Genomic DNA, 19,188 nt, shown 5'->3' with positions numbered 1-19,188 from the left:
TTTTTATGCATGGTGGAGGCACGCCTGGCCAACGACAGTCCTTGAGCTAACAAGTTTGAAATTGCATTTGTTGAAACAGAGTGAAAATGACACACAACGTGCCACTAATTTTTGACTGAATACTAGCGAAGTCACTAGAGTAAATAATGGATTTCATACCAATCAGCTTGAATAACTCTCTCGGCAACAATTTATCAGAACAACCATCTGAGCATGCATACTGCATTTGACCAACTAGTCGAGTTCATAGTTTTGGCAATAACCAACTATATCATCTGAACATGCGCAGTATAGTCTCGACTGTTCTTACCTAGTACATCAGCAGCTTTCATTGAGCAAATGGATCTATAGGCGCCAACAACAGCCACAACACCAGACTTAACAAAAGACTCCGCAATATCCTAACAAGATTGTGATGGTGAGATACCGGAGTCTTTTTCAATGCCAAGGAAGTCTACAGCCAGGGTATCGTCGTTATTGAACATTTCCAATGCAGTCTGAAATCCCTCGAGGTATTGCTTTCCTAGATCAGCCAGCCCACTTAATGCTGGGAAAAATGGTGTGATGAAACCGATTTTCAACGTGATCTTGCCAGGTTCTCCTGTTAGAAAGGAAAGTGAACCGATAAATAACGCTACAAATAAAAGAACATTGATAATATACATATTTTTCAACATCAGATCACTCCTAACGAAGACACTAGATTGGAGTATAACAACGCAGGTTTCAACATTAGATCCCTTCTAATGAAGACACTACACTGGATTATATAAGAACTCAATTTCAACATCAGATCACTCCTGAAGAAGACACTAGACTGGAGTATATAGCAACTCAAGCTTTAACATCAGATTTCTCCAAAAAAAGATATTAGAACATAAAGAAAAAACATAAGAACGTAATATCCAACCTTCATCACTTGGAGGTTGCATCGTGTCGCCAGGCCATCTTATCTTGCCGGCTTGAAGCGACAACATTCTAGCACGTTCCCAATAACCAACAGTAGCCAATTTTTGTTCTAAAAATTGTTCGTAATGATCAAAAACATTCTTGTTAGCAATAATGCTTAAAACCACATTCATCAATTAATCAATACTATGATGAAAGATGGCAAAGTAGCAAATAACCAATCGCTTTGCTTTCGTGCCGAATCGTTTCTAGAGATCCGATCTATACTTCATGTAGCGATAAACATACATACCACAAAATTTTTGATGTCATAGTACGGTGGAGCATCTTGATTTTTGTCTAAATATGAAGGAAGACCTAAACATATATCGAAGGATCTTCGTAACCTTAAAAAACACTCAGTGATATTTAAGAACAATCAAGTCAAAGGAGACGACAAAGCTGAAAATGTGGTATAATACCTGTCGCACTTTCAAAACCATTTTTCGACGTAGGAACGTTGAAATTTTTTAACTCATCATAAACGATATCACGGAGCCTTGTGTTGCTCTCGCCCTGTCACCAGCAAAAATTTTCGAAGTGAATTATAAAATAAACACGATGAAACGTGTGTGCTGATTGGTCTAGAGCTGTGTTTGAATTAGCCTGTGAAAAACGATCTGAGGATCTGAGCTCAACCAAACAAATCATTTAATCAATCAGAGAGAATTTGCAATTCAATCATGAATATGCGTTAGAAGAATATTAAAATGTTTTGTTTGTTTCGCATTATTGTTATTTTATAAAAGAAATAAAAGATGTTTTACGCGTTTGCACAGGCTTATGCAAACGACGGAGACGTTTGTGAGAACTCTCGAGCATGTGCATCCCTCAACCTTCGGTCTGGGGCTTGCACTGATCTGCTCTCGAGCTTTTTCAAAGGTCTTCACGGTTTGCATAAGCCTGTGCAAACACAGTAAGCATCTTTCATTTCCTAAATGAATGAGTGAATTCCGCCCTCCTGACAAGCATAGAACATGTATTATTAATGAAGACAATCGACTCCATTATATGACTCAAATTATAAATCCTTGTAAATGACATTAATCCAGATCAGCGTTAAAAATGCATAAGCTCGTAGAGTTTTGTTTTGCATTTCTCACATCACTCGCATGCCTTTATGGCAACAGGTTGAAGCGATTCAACATACCGGTTGAATGATTCCTTTCCTCGACAGTTTGTCAAAAGCTCTAAAGTACGCAGATACGGCATTGAAAACTTGAGGAGAGAACAATGACATATCTCGTTCCTAACGTAAAAGAAAAAATTATACAGACCTTGAAACGTTGACTTACAAGGGAGGAGATGGATCAAAGAAAATCTGTACACCCTCTTAATTACTACAACATATAATGTTAAAATAGAGACTGTCGTGGTGACAATTCTGAAAATAGTTTTAAAGATAGCAAATGCCATAGTTAATGGTAAAAGTAATATAATAAGTTGATAGTTCTTAAAAGAACTGTTTTAAGTAAAGAGCACTAACCCAATAGTTCTAATTTAAACGACACGATGCATTTCGGCAAACTACTCCAAACATATAATGCAGACTCTCCCCAGTCAACCATAATGTACTAGCATCAAAGACAACTTAGTACCCGTGTATAAGTGTAGAACCATAACCACCAAAAGTGACAAGTAACCAGACAATGACAGGACTAAAGTTTGTCAAATACTTACATCACTGTACCAAATTGCTCCGGGATATTTTCCTTCTTCTTTGTTGGTCCATTGGACAAGAAGCTCCAAGTGTTTTGGACCACTGCGGATTTTACAGATAATCCAACCTTTCCATCCAAAGCCTGTTGCAGTGCCGGTTCATTGATCAACGATGCAGCCGTGACTTTGCTTGACGTTAGCCAAACCCACCCCTCTCCTGTCATTCGCAGTTGTCGTATTTGATGAAATGCCATGAATGCGTCATTGGGAAGGGTGCTGATAACATTGATTCTCGTTTCACCTTTCTTAATCAACAAAAATTTCATTCATTGAAAATTAGACCATCGACCTGAATGAGTTTCTTCCACGATGAAGAAGGCAAAAGATAAAGGAACAAGCCTGTATAACTTTCTGTTGAACATTATGAGAGGTATCCCCTCGACTGAATCGTGCAGACTCCACAACGTTGACGCTCCTCTTTTCACTTCTTTCTGAAACGCATTTGCGAAGTCTTGACCATCCAAATCACCAGTCACCATAGTGCTCACCTTCAAAACAAAACATAGTCACTGGATGAACGAGTGAGCATATTCAAGGGAAAAGGCGATTTATCTCAAAATTACAAATACTAATTTACAATTAAAATTAAAAGCAAACACATCATCTGGGTCCTAAATATCTCAACCACCTGGATCACGTGAGTAAATAAAATTTTCTGTTTAAGAATCTAATCACGTGGCATAACTAGCCAATAGCTACTGTTCTGAGATCGATCTTGGGCATCCCAGAGTGGAAAGGATATATCTGATAGCTTATATATTATGCAACATACAATTTCCGAAATTAGTACAGTGAATGCCACAGGTACGATTGCACAATTCTTGATATAGGTATAGCGAGGCCACTGGCTTTTCAGTCTATGCCTGTAATGCGTTTCCCCCCTCTTTAAATAAAATTTCTACTACATGTAAATACCTTCTTGCATTTGTACATTTTGATGATATTGGCAAGAGCTTCCGCTTGATGGATGTCGCTCGGAACTGTACGCAAAAATCTCGGATAGCTGAGCTTATCCGAGAGCTCGGCAGCCGTAGAACCATAGGATATTTGAGTCAAGGTTCGAGCTAAAAGAAGAAAAAAGATGACTTAATGGTTGATGACGTAACGTTAAAACGAGCAGCAAGGAACTTGTTCCAGTCATCGCATCATGGAGAGAAACACGTTATAATTTTGTAGGTGATTTATTTGAAATGGAGCTTACACTTTGTTTTGAAGAGTTGATTTAACACGACGGAGCAAGTTGATCTGAAAGCACCAACAACACCGACTATATCAGTATCGGCAACGAACTGTTTGGCCACTCGCAGACATTGGTCCTTATCATTGTAACCACTGTCTTTGACTTGACCTATGAGATGCAAAAAACAATAAAGTTGAAATGTTCTTATCAACACATATGGTTAAACATTCAAACTTACTTGTGAAGTCAACGACTAACTCAATTTTACTCTTCTCTTTTCTAGCTTTCTTGTTCAATTCTTCTACCGATAAACGGAAAATAGAATCAAACTCTCGACCGAGGGTTGCTGTGGCCGCCAATCTGTTATCCAAAGGTGCGACAAAGCCGAGTTTTATCCTGATTTTGTCAGGCTTTGTTGTATTGGTATTAGCACATATACCAGAAGAAGAAAGATTGGTAAAACATTAAAGAATGATTGGTAAAAATCAACAAGCTTGAAGTTGAAGAATAATATGGAGGATTGCAGCCAAAGACGATAACGGCAAAATAAAGAACTTTGGCTCAAAATAGAAGAGCATGGCTTCTTACTCATGTCATAAGCACATTCATTGTACAATCATAAGCATTGAAATTGAAGAAATGGCACTTTATGCTTTGCTTGATGTTTGATAAATCATATATGATTAGAAACATAATAATTCATGAATGCGATATCTGACGTCATTTTCTAAAATCGTCATCCATTTTGAGTGAGACAAAATGATTCTTAATTTTTATTTCGATATCATACTCCAGACATTCTGATTCCTACAATGCATCAATTTATTGGTAAATTAACCAAAGGATTAACAGGTCCCTACGGAAAAACTGAATATCAAGATTTACAATAGATTGATTTTTTCAAGATTTCTTTTAATTACAAAGTTTGTCGAGGTTTGCCTCTCCTTTGGAAACACATCATAAAAAGATTTTATTAATTTTATTTTAATGCAATCGCAGTCATCTCTGGTTGGTGGGCAGTACAAGCGGCATGGTAGGGAGCAATCACCAGCATTGTCTTGCGGAATCCACGCAATAACTTTATGTAACTTCAAAAAAAAATCTTACGGCTTGATTTTTCAATTGTCAAAGATAATGTAATTCAGTAAATCATTTGATTTGTCAATAATATTTTATTCTTAGCAGAAATGAAACTTCATTTATAGATTATGATAATATGTACATTTACTTTATATGATAATATGGTTGATTCCAACTTGTTTACACGTAGTTTTGTATTACAGATACATTTCAACAATGGATAAAAATGTCAAACACACAGCATTTTCTACATAAGCTTTTAAATTTTCCACGACACATTTTACGAGAAGCATCCTCGATTAGAGTTAGGTTTTTAGTGTATTTCTTCGACATGATTCCCCATCACTAATATCTTTCCTCATGACCAGGCTATAAAATTTTATAAATTTTCACTCTCAGAAATGCGATTTCCTGCTTTCAGTATACATGAAGGAATATAGGATAACCCTATCCATGATCTGAACAGGAAAAAAATCCGCAAATTTTGGCCAGTTTTAAATTTTGTCTGTGATTACTACTTGTGTTTGTCAAGTCTTATACCATAATCAAATCAAAACAATTTCATCCATTGTCATAATCATAGTATTGTTCCTTGGTAGCAATAGAAAGGTGAAGCACGTCATTTTTTGCAATGAAAAGTAAAACGAACAATACAATACACTACAAAAAATTAATGCATCATCTTTCTTCCTGTGTGCAAGAAGTAGTATGCATGGAACATGATAATACAAGCAATGTTCAAAGAGAATACCAATCTGGTAAACAATCATTTGCAATAGGGTAGTATGATTTAATAATGCAGGATGTAACAGATACCAATGAAAACATACACATCATTCATGAATACATAAAACTGTGTGCATTATTCTTAAATTCTCCCAAAGCTGCTGCAATATAGCTATGCTATTCCCATACTGAAAGGGAAATATTGTAGTGACGTACATAACGTGTGTATATTATTCATCTAGATTTATGTATTAGCAATAGAGGAAAGAGCCAATCTTACACTTACTCAACCGCGCTACTTAAACTTACGCACTTAACTTTATAATGACGCACACTACTCAAATTTCAAGTACATTATCCGCCTTGTAATAACTGCACCTTGTTTAGCCAAATATATAAAAAGCCTGTAAATAAATTGTAAAAGATAGAATACTCACGACTGTTGTAAATAACTTCTTCGCTAGTGAATAAAATTATCACAAAATTTAATAGCATTCTTGTACATTCAATTCCCGTTTGGAGCTCATACGAAAGACTTATATAACGCTAAAGTATCAGACAAACACAAAGCAAATGCATTTTAAAAACTTGTAAATGCCCCATCCTTATGTTTTTGGGGAGCATAATATTCAGCATTCTAAAAAAAGTCAATGCTGGTAAGTTAACACAGATGGAGTGATAAACTTTTATCCCCTACCAGTGAAATGGAGCATGCATTGTAGACACAGTTCCCATCAGCCAGTGTATTAAACATAAAGAAGTAAATATTCAAAGAAAGAAAGATACCAAACTTACATTTACTTTCAAGCTTCATAAAAATGATAAGAGTACTTGGTGTATATTATAAACACATATTTTGATAAATCAGAGAAAAGGTCATGAATAAGATGTTTTCAGTGGAGCTGGTTGATGATGTTAGTATAAAAATCCAAATGTTGTAAAATAGTAAGTAGATTTCCTGCACAGTCGAGTGTCAAAACTATATAGGTAGTATATCATAGCACTTTGATGTCACATGAAAACATAGTGAAACCATATGTATAAAATAATACAAACACCTATTACTAACACATATTTCATAACATCTATAATCATAAATAATTTTACTTTATTGGTAGACGATTTCCTTTGTAAGTTTATGGTCAGGTTTCTTATATATATCATAGTTTGAAAACATTGTAAAACACACAATTAATCAATTCATCGTGCATTCTTTAATATTTTGCCAGAACAAGAAATGCATAATATAGTTAGCTTGAATCATGAATATACTATCATCATGTATACTAGCCTAAAAGGGTAGAAGACTCCTAAATATTTTAACATCAAATAATTAAGAAAAGGAACCTTTGATTTTGATCGTTTTCTCTGACTCTTAGGAAACTGTACTTTTCAAAATTCGCACAGCTGCACTGTAATTTGTTTGCAATCACCTACACGATTTTGTCTCTCAGGAAAAGCTTTTTCGCATTGTTTCCAAAGCAATATTAATTCACTAGTGAAGTGATATCCTTCGAGTTATAATGCTAAAAAAGTTCGATGACTTTCAATAAAGCAATGGAATAAGTAATTTTTAATTCAGTCGAATTATTCCAAAATTGCGCAATAAATATTGCGCAGCCGTGGCCAACTGTGATCTGCCACAATCAGGTGATCAAAATTGTGAGCTTTAATTGGTTGGAGACTATTTGGAATTATGTCACTGTGGTGAGAAATGCCGGATTTGCGCAAGAAAACGCTCACTGACCGTGTCAAAAGGTAAGATTTGCGGTCGCCTTTTTAATCGTAACAGCAAAACTGAAATTTGAACAGCAATCGAGTTATCGTTTTGTAGGATAATCGGATTACATTAGACAAATCTAAACGGCGGAATAATACGAGGATTTATAAAATCTGTCGTTTAAATGCAAATTTTGAGTACGTCAACAAGTGCATTTCCTGTGTTTTTTTAGTATTTTTGGTTAAAAAAAGACTCAATAAACTTAATAAGCTAAGAAAATTTATGTCTTTTGTCTGAATTTCAAAATTTTTTGTCGAATTCTGACTGTGTCCAGTGCCACATTGGATACCCCATGGATCCACCCCTGTATAACATGTATTTACAGGCTGGGAGGTCCGTCTAAGGAAAACTTATTTTGACAAGTCTACAGCTTAATGTTGAGACTAAATTTGGATGCCTTCAATGTGACTCTGAAGATGACTACCTCTAAGGTTGTCGATACGTCAGTCAACAACAACAAAAACAGTCCTTCTCAGAAATATACCAACCTGGACGATCGAAATTTACAAACATGTAACATTCTGCCTACTCGTTTAACAATTTACAACGCTTTCGATTCAATCTTATAAATGAATGATGAACTTGACTGAATGAATGACTGAGATGAAAAATCTTACGATAAACTTTGGAACTTCAACCTGCTTCATTCGCGAAAAAAAATTTAGCCATGTATCTTCTCAGATAGACTAGTTAAATTCTTCGCTTCGGTCTTTTGTCTATATTTTGCAGGAATCTCTCTTATGGGTTTTGATAGTAAAACATTTGTTATAGAGCATTTATAAAAACATATTAAAAAACATTCTAATCGTTTGCAACAATAAGGATCCCTTACACGGGTTCTACTGCAATTGGAGGATACTACCACTTGTGTCCAAGAATTCCTCAACACAAAATGTTTGCATTTATTGACAGTACTTTATGGAAATATTTATGCTGTTCGAAGTGGCTCTTAGAAGTAGCTATAACTCGTGCAGAATATTTAAAACTTTTGGTAATTCTAAGTACTTCATACGACTGCAATTTGATTTCTACAATTAAAATATGGACTGTGTCGCGTTTCCTATCAAAATCTTAGACATTTTAGTTCACGCCCTTGACAACTAGAAATCTTTGAATCTTTGATTTTCTCGCACTTTTGCATTTAAAACAAATTTTTATGTCATTTCAAATGAAATTTGGGCATTGTCAGAAATTTTCAAAGAAATTGCAAAATAATATTAGCAAACCAATTTCTGTAGAATGTTATCCTGTGTGCGTTTTACTTTGGACAGTTTTTTAAACTATGCTCTATTAATTAGCTATATACTTCATTTTCTTGTGCATTTCTGAAAAGTGTCACTAAAGCTCACCCCCCTTTTTTTGATAACCTGTAACCCTCTCCAAATACGCCGCTTCTACTTGCTTAGGTATGCTGGGTTGCCATGAGAATTTGTGATGCATATGGAGAATATTTTAGAATTTAATAAATTGAGTGTTCAAAAGTGGTGGTTTGTGGAAAATTTTAGAATTTAAGACTTTAGAACTAACAAATAAACAAACTTTGCAACATTACAAAAAAAATGACAGTGCTAAATTTTGTGATCAAAATGGGCATCCATGAATTAACTAATTACAAAGTAACTCAAAATGAAACTAATTCACGGAAACATATCATTCACTATTTATGTTAAACTTTAATAGCTAGGTACTTAAAAAATGGCAATTGCACTTTTGCACTACACATAATCTTTTGACCATATGTGTTAACTCAAATGACAGAGGACATATTTTAAACCAACAACCTAAGAATATTATAAACTATGACGTGGCGTTTACTTAAGTAATAAAAGTTTTTTTAATGTGATTGCACAGGCTTATGCCAGCCCGATGAGACCTTTGGCAACTAGAACTTGATAGCTGATCGAGAACTTGAAAGCTCTCACAAACGTCTTTAAGGTTCGCATAAGCCTGTGCAAACACAAAAAATCATTTATTTCTCTTATAAAGCAACAATGTGAAAAACATTTTACGGACAACGTTGACTTAAATGCGAAAGATGCAAAGATGTGAAAAATGTCATTAAAGATTTAATGATACGCTAAAGTGCGTTCTGCCACAAGAATACAACATGTATTACAAAAATATAGAGCAAAAATCTGTTCAATCAATCAAATAATTTATTATTGAAAAAGTACTGTTCCATATGATCTGCAGGGCATCTTGGGTCCTTGCAGCGCAATTTATTCCCCAGCCTCCCCTCACACACACATTAAAAAGGTGCTAATTTCGCCCCTGTGCATAGGCCAGTGCAAACACGAAAAATCAATTTATTTCTTTTATAAAGCAACAATAAAGCGAGACAGACAAATTGAAAACTGACGTTTAAACTTGACCCCTAAAATGCATTTATGATCGATTTGCCTTTTGATTAATTTGATTGGTTAAACTCAGTTCTGTTTCGCACAGACTCATGAAAACACAGCTATTGACCAATCAGAACAACATTACACTGTCTTTTTTTTGAAAATTGAATTCAAGTTACGTGAATGCCATTTTTATGTTGGTGTCACATAAAATATTCATTTTAAACAAATTTAAGTCAATTCTAATGCAAAAGAATGCTATTTTTTGCTAATGCTATTTTGAATTATTTTCATCACTATAAACCTACCAAAAACAACTTAGACATTGAAAGCAATGAGATTACCTTTAGAAAAATTCACACAACCAGGGCATATTATTTATCATATACTGTCGTTGTAGGAGTCGGAAATTTTGAGTTTGTTAATTATAGATGCTGGATTAACTTAGCAAACGAAAATGCATCGACTAATAAAATTATGTGAAATTAAAGCGTATTATCCATACCAAACAAGCTCAAAGGCTTACCCGCAATAAATCCTTTGAAAAAAATTTTTACAAGAAGTAAAATAAATCATATTTGATCCAAGCATGTCGTCATTATTATGAATATCTTAATAATTATGTATTATGTAGCCAAGGAAGTCTACAGCCAGGGTATCGTCGTTATTGAACATTTCCAATGCAGTCTGAAATCCCTCGAGGTATTGCTTTCCTAGATCAGCCAGCCCACTTAATGCTGGGAAAAATGGTGTGATGAAACCGATTTTCAACGTGATCTTGCCAGGTTCTCCTGTTAGAAAGGAGAGTGAACCGATAAATAACGCTACAAATAAAAAAACATTGATAATATACATATTTTTCAACATCAGATAACTCTTAATGAAGACACTAGAAGATTGGAGTATAGCAACGCAGATTTCAACATCAGATCACTCCTGAAGAAGACACTAGACTGGAGTATATAGCAACTCAAACTTTAACTTTAGATTTCTCCAAAAAAAGACATTAGAACATAAAGAAAAAACATAAGAACGTAATATCCAACCTTCATCACTTGGAGGCTGCATCGTGTCGCCAGGCCATCTTATCTTGCCGGGTTGAAGCGACAACAATGCAGCACGTTCCCAACAACCAACAGTAGCCATTTTTTGTTCTAAAAATTGTTCGTAATGATCAAAAACATTCTTGTTAGCAATGATGCTTAAAACCACATTCATCAATTAATCAATACTATGATGAAAGATGGCAATGTAGCAAAGAGCCAATCGCTTTGCTTTTGTGCCGAATCGTTTCTAGAGATCCGATCTATACTTCATGTAGCGATAAACATACATACCACGAAATTTTTGATGTCATAGTACGGTGGAGCATTTTGATTTTCGTCAAAATATGAAGGCAGACATAAACATATATCGAAGGATCTTCGTAACCTTAAAAAACACTCAGTGATATTCAAGAACAATCAAGTCAAAAGAGACGACAAAGCTGAGACTGTGGTATAATACCTGTCGCACTTTCAAAACCATTTTTCGACGTAGGAGCGTTGAAATTTTTCAACTCATCATTAACGATATCACGGAGCCTTGTGTTGCTCTCGCCCTGTCACCAGCAAAAATTTTCGAAGTGAATTATAAAATAAACACGATGAAACGCGTGTGCTGATTGGTCTAGAGCTATGTTTGAATTAGCCTGTGAAAAACGATCTGAGGATCTGAGCTCAACCAATCAAATCATTTAATCAATCAGAGAGAATTTGCAATTCAATCATGAATATGCGTTAGAAGAATATTAAAATGTTTTGTTTGTTTCGCATTATTGTTATTTTATAAAAAAAATAGAAGATGTTTTACGCGTTTGCACAGGATTATGCAAAGGACGGAGACGTTTGTGTGAACTCTCGAGCATGTGCAACCTTTGAACTTCGTTCTGGAGCTTGCACTGATCTGCTCTCGAGTTTTTTCAAATGTCTTCACGGTTTTCATAAGCTTGTGCAAACACAGTAAACATCTTTCATTTCTTAAATGAATGAGTGAATTCCGCCCTCCTGACACAATTAGAACATGTATTATTAATGAAGACAATCGACTCCATTATATGACTCAAATTATAAATCCTTGTAAATGACATTAATCCAGATCAGCGTTAAAAATGCATGAGCTTGTAGAGTTTTTTTTTGCATTTCTCACATCACTCGCATGCCTTTATGGCAACAGGTTGAAGCGATTCAACATACCGGTTGAATGATTCCTTTCCTCGACAGTTTGTCAAAAGCTCTAAAGTACGCAGATACGGCATTGAAAACTTGAAGGGAGAACAATGACATATCTGGTTCCTAACGTAAAAGAAAAAAATATACAGACCTTGAAACGTTGACTTACAAGGGAGGAGATGGATCAAAGAAAATCTGTACACCTTCTTAATTACTACAACATATAATGTTAAAATAGAGACTGTCGTTGTGACAAATCTGAAAATAGTTCTAAAGATAGCAAATACCATAGTGGATGGTAAAAGTAATATAATAAGTTGATAGTTCTTAAAAGAACTGTTTTAAGTAAAGAGCACTAACCCAATAGTTCTAATTTAAATGACACGATGCATTTCGCAAACTACTCTAAACATATAATGCAGACTCTCCCCAGTCAACCATAATGTACTAGCATCAAAGACAACTTATTACTATAACCACCAAAAGTGACAATTAACCAGACAATGACAGCACTAAAGTTTGTCAAATACTTACATCACTGTACCAAATTGCTCCAGGATATTTTCCTTCTTCTTTGGTGGTCCATTGGACAAGAAGTTCCAGGTGTTTTGAACCACTGCCAGATTTTACAGATAATCCAACCATTCCATCCAAAGCCTGTTGCAGTGCCGGTTCATTGATCAAAGATGCAGCCGTGACTTTGCTTGACGTTAGCCAAACCCACCCCTCTCCTGTCATTCCCAGTTGTCGTATTTGATGAAATGCCGTGAATGCGTCATTGGGAAGGGCGCTGATAACATTGATTCTCGTTTCACCTTTCTTATTCTACAAAAATTGTTTATTATCAACAATTTCATTCATTGAAAATTAGACCATCGACCTGAATGAGTTTCTTTTACGATGAAGAAGGCAAAAGATAAAGGAAGAAGCCTGTATAACTTTCTGTTGAACATTATGAGAGGTATCCCCTCGACTGAATCGTGCAGACTTCACAACGTTGACGCTCCTCTTTTTCACTTCTTTCTGAAACGCATTTGCGAAGTCTTGACCATCCAAATCACCAGTCGCCATCGTGCTTACCTTCAAAACAAAACATAGTCACTGGATGAACGAGTGAGCACATTCAAGGGAAAAGGCCATTTATCTCAAAATTACAAATAGTAATTTACAATAAAAATTAAAAGCAAACACATCATCTGGGTCCTAAATATTTCAAACACCTGGATCACGTGAGTAAATAAAATTTTCTGTTTAAGAATCTAATCACGTGGCATAACTAGCCAATAGCTACGGTTCTAAGATCGATCTCGGGCATCCCAGAGTTGAAAGGATATATCTGATAGCTTATATATTATGCAACATACAATTTCCGAAATTAGTACAGTGAAGGCCACAGGTACGATTGCACAATTCTTGATATAAGTATAGCGAGGCCACTGGCTTTTCAGTTTATGCCTGTAATGTGTTTCCCCCCTCTTTAAATAAAATTTCTACTACATGTAAATACCTTCTTCCATTTGTACATTTTGATGATATCGGCAAGAGCTTTCGCTTGATGGATGTCGCTCGGAACTGTACGGAAAAATCTCGGATAGTTGAGCTTATCCGAGAGCTCGGCAGCCGTAGAACCATAGGATATTTGAGTCAAGGTTCTAGCTAAAAGAAGAAAAAAGATGAGTTAATGGTTGATGACGTAACGTTAAAACGAGCAGCAAGGAGCTTGTTCAAGTCATCGCATCATGGAGAGAAACACGTGATAATTTCGTAGGTGATTTATTTGAAATGGAGCTTGCACTTTGTTTTGAAGAGTTGATTTAACACGACGGAGCAAGTTGATCCGAAAGCACCAACAACACCGACTATATCAGGATCGGCAATGAACTGCTTGGCCACTCGCAGACATTGGTCCTTGTCATTGTAACCGCTGTCTTTGACTTGACCTATGAGATGCAAAAAACAATAAAGTTGAAATGTTCTTATCAACACATATGGTTAAACATTCAAACTTACTTGTGAAGTCAGCGACTAACTCAATTTTACTGTTCTCTTTTCTAGCTCTCTTGTTCAATTCTTCCACCGATAAACGGAAAATAGAATCAAACTCTCGACCGAGGGTTGCTGTGGCCGCCAATCTGTTATCCAAAGGTGCAACAAAGCCGAGTTTTATCCTGATTTTGTCAGGATTTGTTGTATTGGTGTTAGCTCATATACCTGAAGAAGAAAGATTTGTAAAAATCAACAAGCTTGAAGTTGAAGAATAATATGGAGGATTGCAGCCAAAGACAATAACGGCAAAATAAAGAACTCTGGCTCAAAATAGAAGAGCATGGCTTCTTACTCATGTCATAAGCACTTTACACAAAATAGCAGAACACATTTATGATGACGCCAACCAAAACATGTATGACGTCACAACGAACTAAAGTCATGTTGGAAAGTGGTTTCTCAATGTTATAGCTAACACAGATTTTTCCATAGCTAATGTCACTTCAAACAAAGACCTGTTATTGGTAAAAAACATCACGAATCGTAATGGATAAACATATGTAGGTATATATGACGATATGAAAAGGTCAAAGTATGGATTTCATAGCATTATCATAGATGGATATCTTTTTAGGAAAAAAGGATTTTAACAAAACTGTACAGTTTCAGTAGCAGTCTACATGGGAATCAAATAAATACTAACTAGGTGTGGATGTTAGGAATGAAAGAAATATTCGCCTACTCCATCACTAAAGATAACCATACGTCCACAGCTACGTTGTTTCAACAAATCATTTTCACATAAAGATTTTTTCAGCATTTCTTAATGAAGTGATCAGGATAGGATTACCGCAAATATGCAAAAAGCACGAATCTCGTTAGCAAATGTCAAATAACAAAAAAATGCATTTATGATCGATTTGCAATTTGAATGATTTGATTAGTTGAATTCATATCTGTTTTGCACAGACTAATGAAAACACAGCCATTGACCAATCAGAACCACATTTCAATGTCTTTACTTATAAATTAGACTCTAATTAAGTGAATGCAAACTTTATGTTGGTTTCACATAAAATACTCACTTTAAACAAGCTTAAGTCAGTTCTAATGTAACATAAACCACTAATTGTTATCTATTTAGCTTTTAATTCACTTAATCAGCAGAGACTTTCAATAAACGCCCTTCTTGACTTAGTTAGTAGTTTGTGCATTTGAACACAAGACTATATTTGTCAAGAATATAATCATTTTTAAAAACACAGTCAAAGCAATCATATTTAAATATTTTTTAAGATTTTGTAATAATCCACCAGCATCTCATAGGCGGACACCTCCAACAAAAACACACCAAGTCATGATAACAAGGGTGTCGTTATACGGTAAGTTTGATTGCATTCATTGCAATCGAATATAAAAATGCTTTTAAAAACGTCTATGCCTGTATGGAGTAAAGAATGTTCTGAATTTTCTTCCTTGATGTTTTCCATCGTTACAAATATTTGCTGGCACGGATGAAACTATTAAACACAACAGTGGTCATTTTACGAACGTGATAAACACTATTGTACCTACGTCATTGCATTGAATATTCAATTTCATTACATGTTATTTTGCTATGACATGATTTCTTTTGCACGAAATTTTTAAACATCCATGGAAAATTTTTGTTAGGTGCTGTTGTTACAACACACATTACACAGTTGAAAGCTCGTTTTAAAGAGTACCTTCCCTGATTACGCATGTCTCCCGAATATGCGCCGCATCTAAAGTTACAAATATTTGAAGAGCGCCGCACTTTCTTATACCCGTAAATACGGTAATTGAGTTGGTTGATTGAGCTGAGATCAGTTTTTAAAGAGAAAGACAAACTTAACTGCAAACGAATCATTGTACGTATTGTTGGTATTATTTAACTGTGGGTGAAAAGTGATGACGGTAAATGTTCCTTGATTTGTGCTATAAATATTTTTAATAAAAATTATAAATATTTAAAGTAAAATAATATTGATTATAGGTCAAATGTAAACACCTAACTAAAGATAACCTTAATGACAGCAAAATTATAAATAGCTCACCTGTGTATTATGTATATAAATTTTAGTAAAAGCTGGATTCATTATCCATCAATTTGCACTTTAGCCAGGCAAACCATTTGTCTTTATAAGCACGTGAGCAGGTGTGAACACGCTGCAAGAATGTGAGTGTTTAGTGCACAAACAAATGAAACGTAATTTAAGGGAGAGCGTACGGATAATAAAGAAAGCTCATGACAATTATTGAGTCTTGACTAAACAGTGCGCACAAGAAGAAAGTTTCACTAAAGAAAAGTGGTAAAGAAATGGATAATTTTATTATCTTATTTACTTTTTTTATAGTTACTAAAAGAAAATGTCCGTGGGACTTCACTAAAGATATTTTTATAAAGGTTTTATAAATGTTCCAAATATTTTTATATATGGTGAGTATTATTTGAATTCCACTCACATGTACGCATTACGTAATTAAAGCTTAATAAACATATGCTTGATGGTAAACGTTTTCACACGTCTAATTCTCGGAAACGTGACAAAGGTTGTTAGACATTTAACTCAACATTTTCTTTAGGCAAATTTCTGCCTCTTTCATATCCAGTTTCCTGGATCGGTAAAAATACCAACTAAAAAAAAGTAAGTAACAAAATTTAGTTGTGCTTTATAACTGTTTCCGATATGTTAAAATCTACTAGGATAACTATACCATACTATCAAGAAGCTAAAATTTACATATCCTATTTTCCTGCTGTGAAAACGTGCGATACCTTGAAGTATGTGAGGTAACTTTATCAAGTAAAACTACGAATTTTTTGCAGGTAAACAAAAACCATTAGTATACGTTATGTTTGATTAAAAATTCATTGCGATTATTAGGATATACGCCTTTTCTGAAAAAATTCTTGCACATATTTTTTCGTTACAAAAAGTAATTACAGACTTTGGGATAGCCAAACTGCTCGCACCCTGAATTCCATTACTTAGTAACGGTTTAATCAGTCTTCTGAAATTTGAACTTAATTGTGTACGGTGAAAGAGGCGATTTTATTTTACTTGAGTTAATGACATGACTGAAAGTTATTTATAGTAACTATTCAATTAATTTTGCTAATAACGACAGTTACAATTTCGACTATTTCTTTTGCAATAGTTTTTATATTTCATGCTTTCGTGCCATCGGAATCAGTAGGGACAGTAACTTGTTGACAGAACGCTCAGGAGATGCTTAACGACTCGCTCTGGCCTTACAGTTCTATAACGTTTTATTTTGATTTATCCATAAGATAATCGCAAACAAAAGATAATTGCTAATCTTTTCAGCCAGGAAGGAATCCTGTTATTCCATGACCAAAGTAATTGTGATTTTAGTTCGTTGTTTAGCTATGTCATTAATAAACGGTATTGCTTGAAAAATAAGAGACTTTCCAAACGAAGTCAGCACTTTTAAAGAAACGTTTTGGCAAGAAAAAATGCCATAGCGCCTCAATTTATTCGTAATAAAAATTCCTTATTGCGCTAAGCCGAATCTTAGCAACAATCTGGTACAAAATCACAGTAAAGAATCCATATTCAGTTGTTTACCACAAAAACCAAAAATAGCTAGGAAATGACAAAAAGCAATTTTAAAAAAATGTTTGAGCCAATCGGATAAAAATGTCAAACACACAGCATTTTCTACAAAAGCTTTCAAAATTTCCACGACATATTTTACGAAAGGCATCTTCGATTAGAAGTAGGTTTTTAGTGTATTTTTTGAGATGATTCTACATCACCAGAATTTTTTGTCAGAGCCTATAAAATTTTATTAAATTTAACTCGCAGAAAAGCGAATTCCTGCTTTCAGTATATATGAAGGAATATAGGAAAATCTATACATGATATGAACGGGAAAAAAATTTGCAAATTTTGGCCAGTTTTAAAGTTTGTCCGTAAACACTACTTGTGTTTGCCAAGTCTTACCAAAATCAAACAAAAACAGTTTCATTCATTGTCATAATCATAGCATTGTTCCTTTGTAGAAACTGAAAGATGAAGCACGTCATTTTTTGCAATGAAAAGTAAAAGAACAATACAATACACTACAAAAATTAATGCACCATCTTACTTCCAATGAGTACGAGTTAGTATGCATGGAACATGATAATACAAGCAATGTTCAAAGAGATAACCATCTCTGCTAAAGAATCATTTCCAATTATGTAGTATGATTCAATAATGCAGGATGTAACAGATGCCAATGAGAACATACACATCATTCATGAATACATAAAACTGTGTGCATTATACTCAGATTCTCCCAATATGGCTGTGCTATTCACATACTGAAAGGGAAGTATCAGACAAACACAAAACGAATGCATTTTGAAAACATGTAAATGTGCCATCCTTATGTTTTTTTATGAAGTAATGGATGGTTAGCATAATATTCAGCATTCTAACGATATTCAATGCTGGTAAGGCAACATAGAGTGATAAACTTTCATCCCCTTCCATTGAAATGGAGCATGCATTGTACACACAGTTACCATCAGCCAGTATACTAAACATAAAGAATTATTTGCAATATTCAAAGAAAGAAAGTGATAAATACCAAACTTACATTTACGTTCAAGCTAAACAAAAATGATAAGAGTACTCGGTGTATATTATAAGCACATATATTGATAAATCAGACAAAAGATTATGAATAAGGTGTTTTCAGTGGAGCTTGTTGATGATGTTTGTTTAAAAACCAAATAGTGAAAAATATTTGGTAGATCTCCTTCACAGTTGAGTGTCGAAACTATATAGATAGTCTATCATAGCACTTTGACGTACATGAAAACATAGTGAAACCATATGTATAAAATAACACAAACACCAATTACTAACACATACTTCATGACTTCTATTATCATAAATAATTTTACTTAATTGAAGGACGATTTCCTTTGTAAGGTTAATGGTTAGGTTTCTTAGGTATATCATAGTTTGAAAACACTGTAAAACACACAATTAATCAATTCATCGCGATAAAAAAAATGAGATCGTTTAGAACGTTTTTAGCATTATTTCTCTATACGAAGAACAAACTGATGCTTTGAAAAATATCTTTTCTGCTTAAGTTGTCGTTGAAAATCTTCCTACTTAGTTTAGCAAATCTTTTATCTTTTAGTCCTTTCCATAAATAACTGATGTTTTATTC

General features: G+C 34.5%; 1 protein-coding gene across 1 annotated transcript; it reads right to left on the bottom strand.

Moving 5' to 3' along the window:
- Positions 1 to 401: 401 nt before the first annotated feature.
- On the bottom strand, positions 402 to 12,800 carry LOC124454966. Its single transcript, XM_047005718.1, has 6 exons — positions 12,520 to 12,800; positions 2,099 to 2,197; positions 1,371 to 1,464; positions 1,202 to 1,266; positions 911 to 1,049; positions 402 to 601 (listed from the first exon to the last, which is right to left on the bottom strand). The coding sequence occupies exons 1-6, from the start codon at positions 12,721 to 12,723 to the stop codon at positions 402 to 404; spliced, it is 801 nt and encodes a 266-aa protein (XP_046861674.1). The 5' UTR covers positions 12,724 to 12,800.
- Positions 12,801 to 19,188: the final 6,388 nt, after the last annotated feature.

Source organism: Xenia sp. Carnegie-2017, unplaced genomic scaffold (genome assembly GCF_021976095.1).
Source record: "Xenia sp. Carnegie-2017 unplaced genomic scaffold, XeniaSp_v1 HiC_scaffold_3, whole genome shotgun sequence".
Classification (NCBI taxonomy): Eukaryota; Metazoa; Cnidaria; class Anthozoa; order Malacalcyonacea; family Xeniidae; genus Xenia; species Xenia sp. Carnegie-2017.
This window is presented reverse-complemented; position numbering and strand designations above follow the sequence as displayed.

What these genes read in the sequence shown, in the direction of transcription:
- LOC124454966 (XM_047005718.1), bottom strand. Translation starts at nt 12,723, where the DNA reads ATGACAGGAGAGGGGTGGGTTTGGCTAACGTCAAGCAAAGTCACGGCT. An exon ending in GGAAAGGAATCATTCAACCG is followed by an intron (nt 1,465 to 2,098) that starts GTATGTTGAATC and finishes TGCTGGTGACAG; the next exon opens with GGCGAGAGCAACACAAGGCT. An exon ending in TGGTTTTGAAAGTGCGACAG is followed by an intron (nt 1,267 to 1,370) that starts GTATTATACCAC and finishes ATATATGTTTAG; the next exon opens with GTCTTCCTTCATATTTAGAC.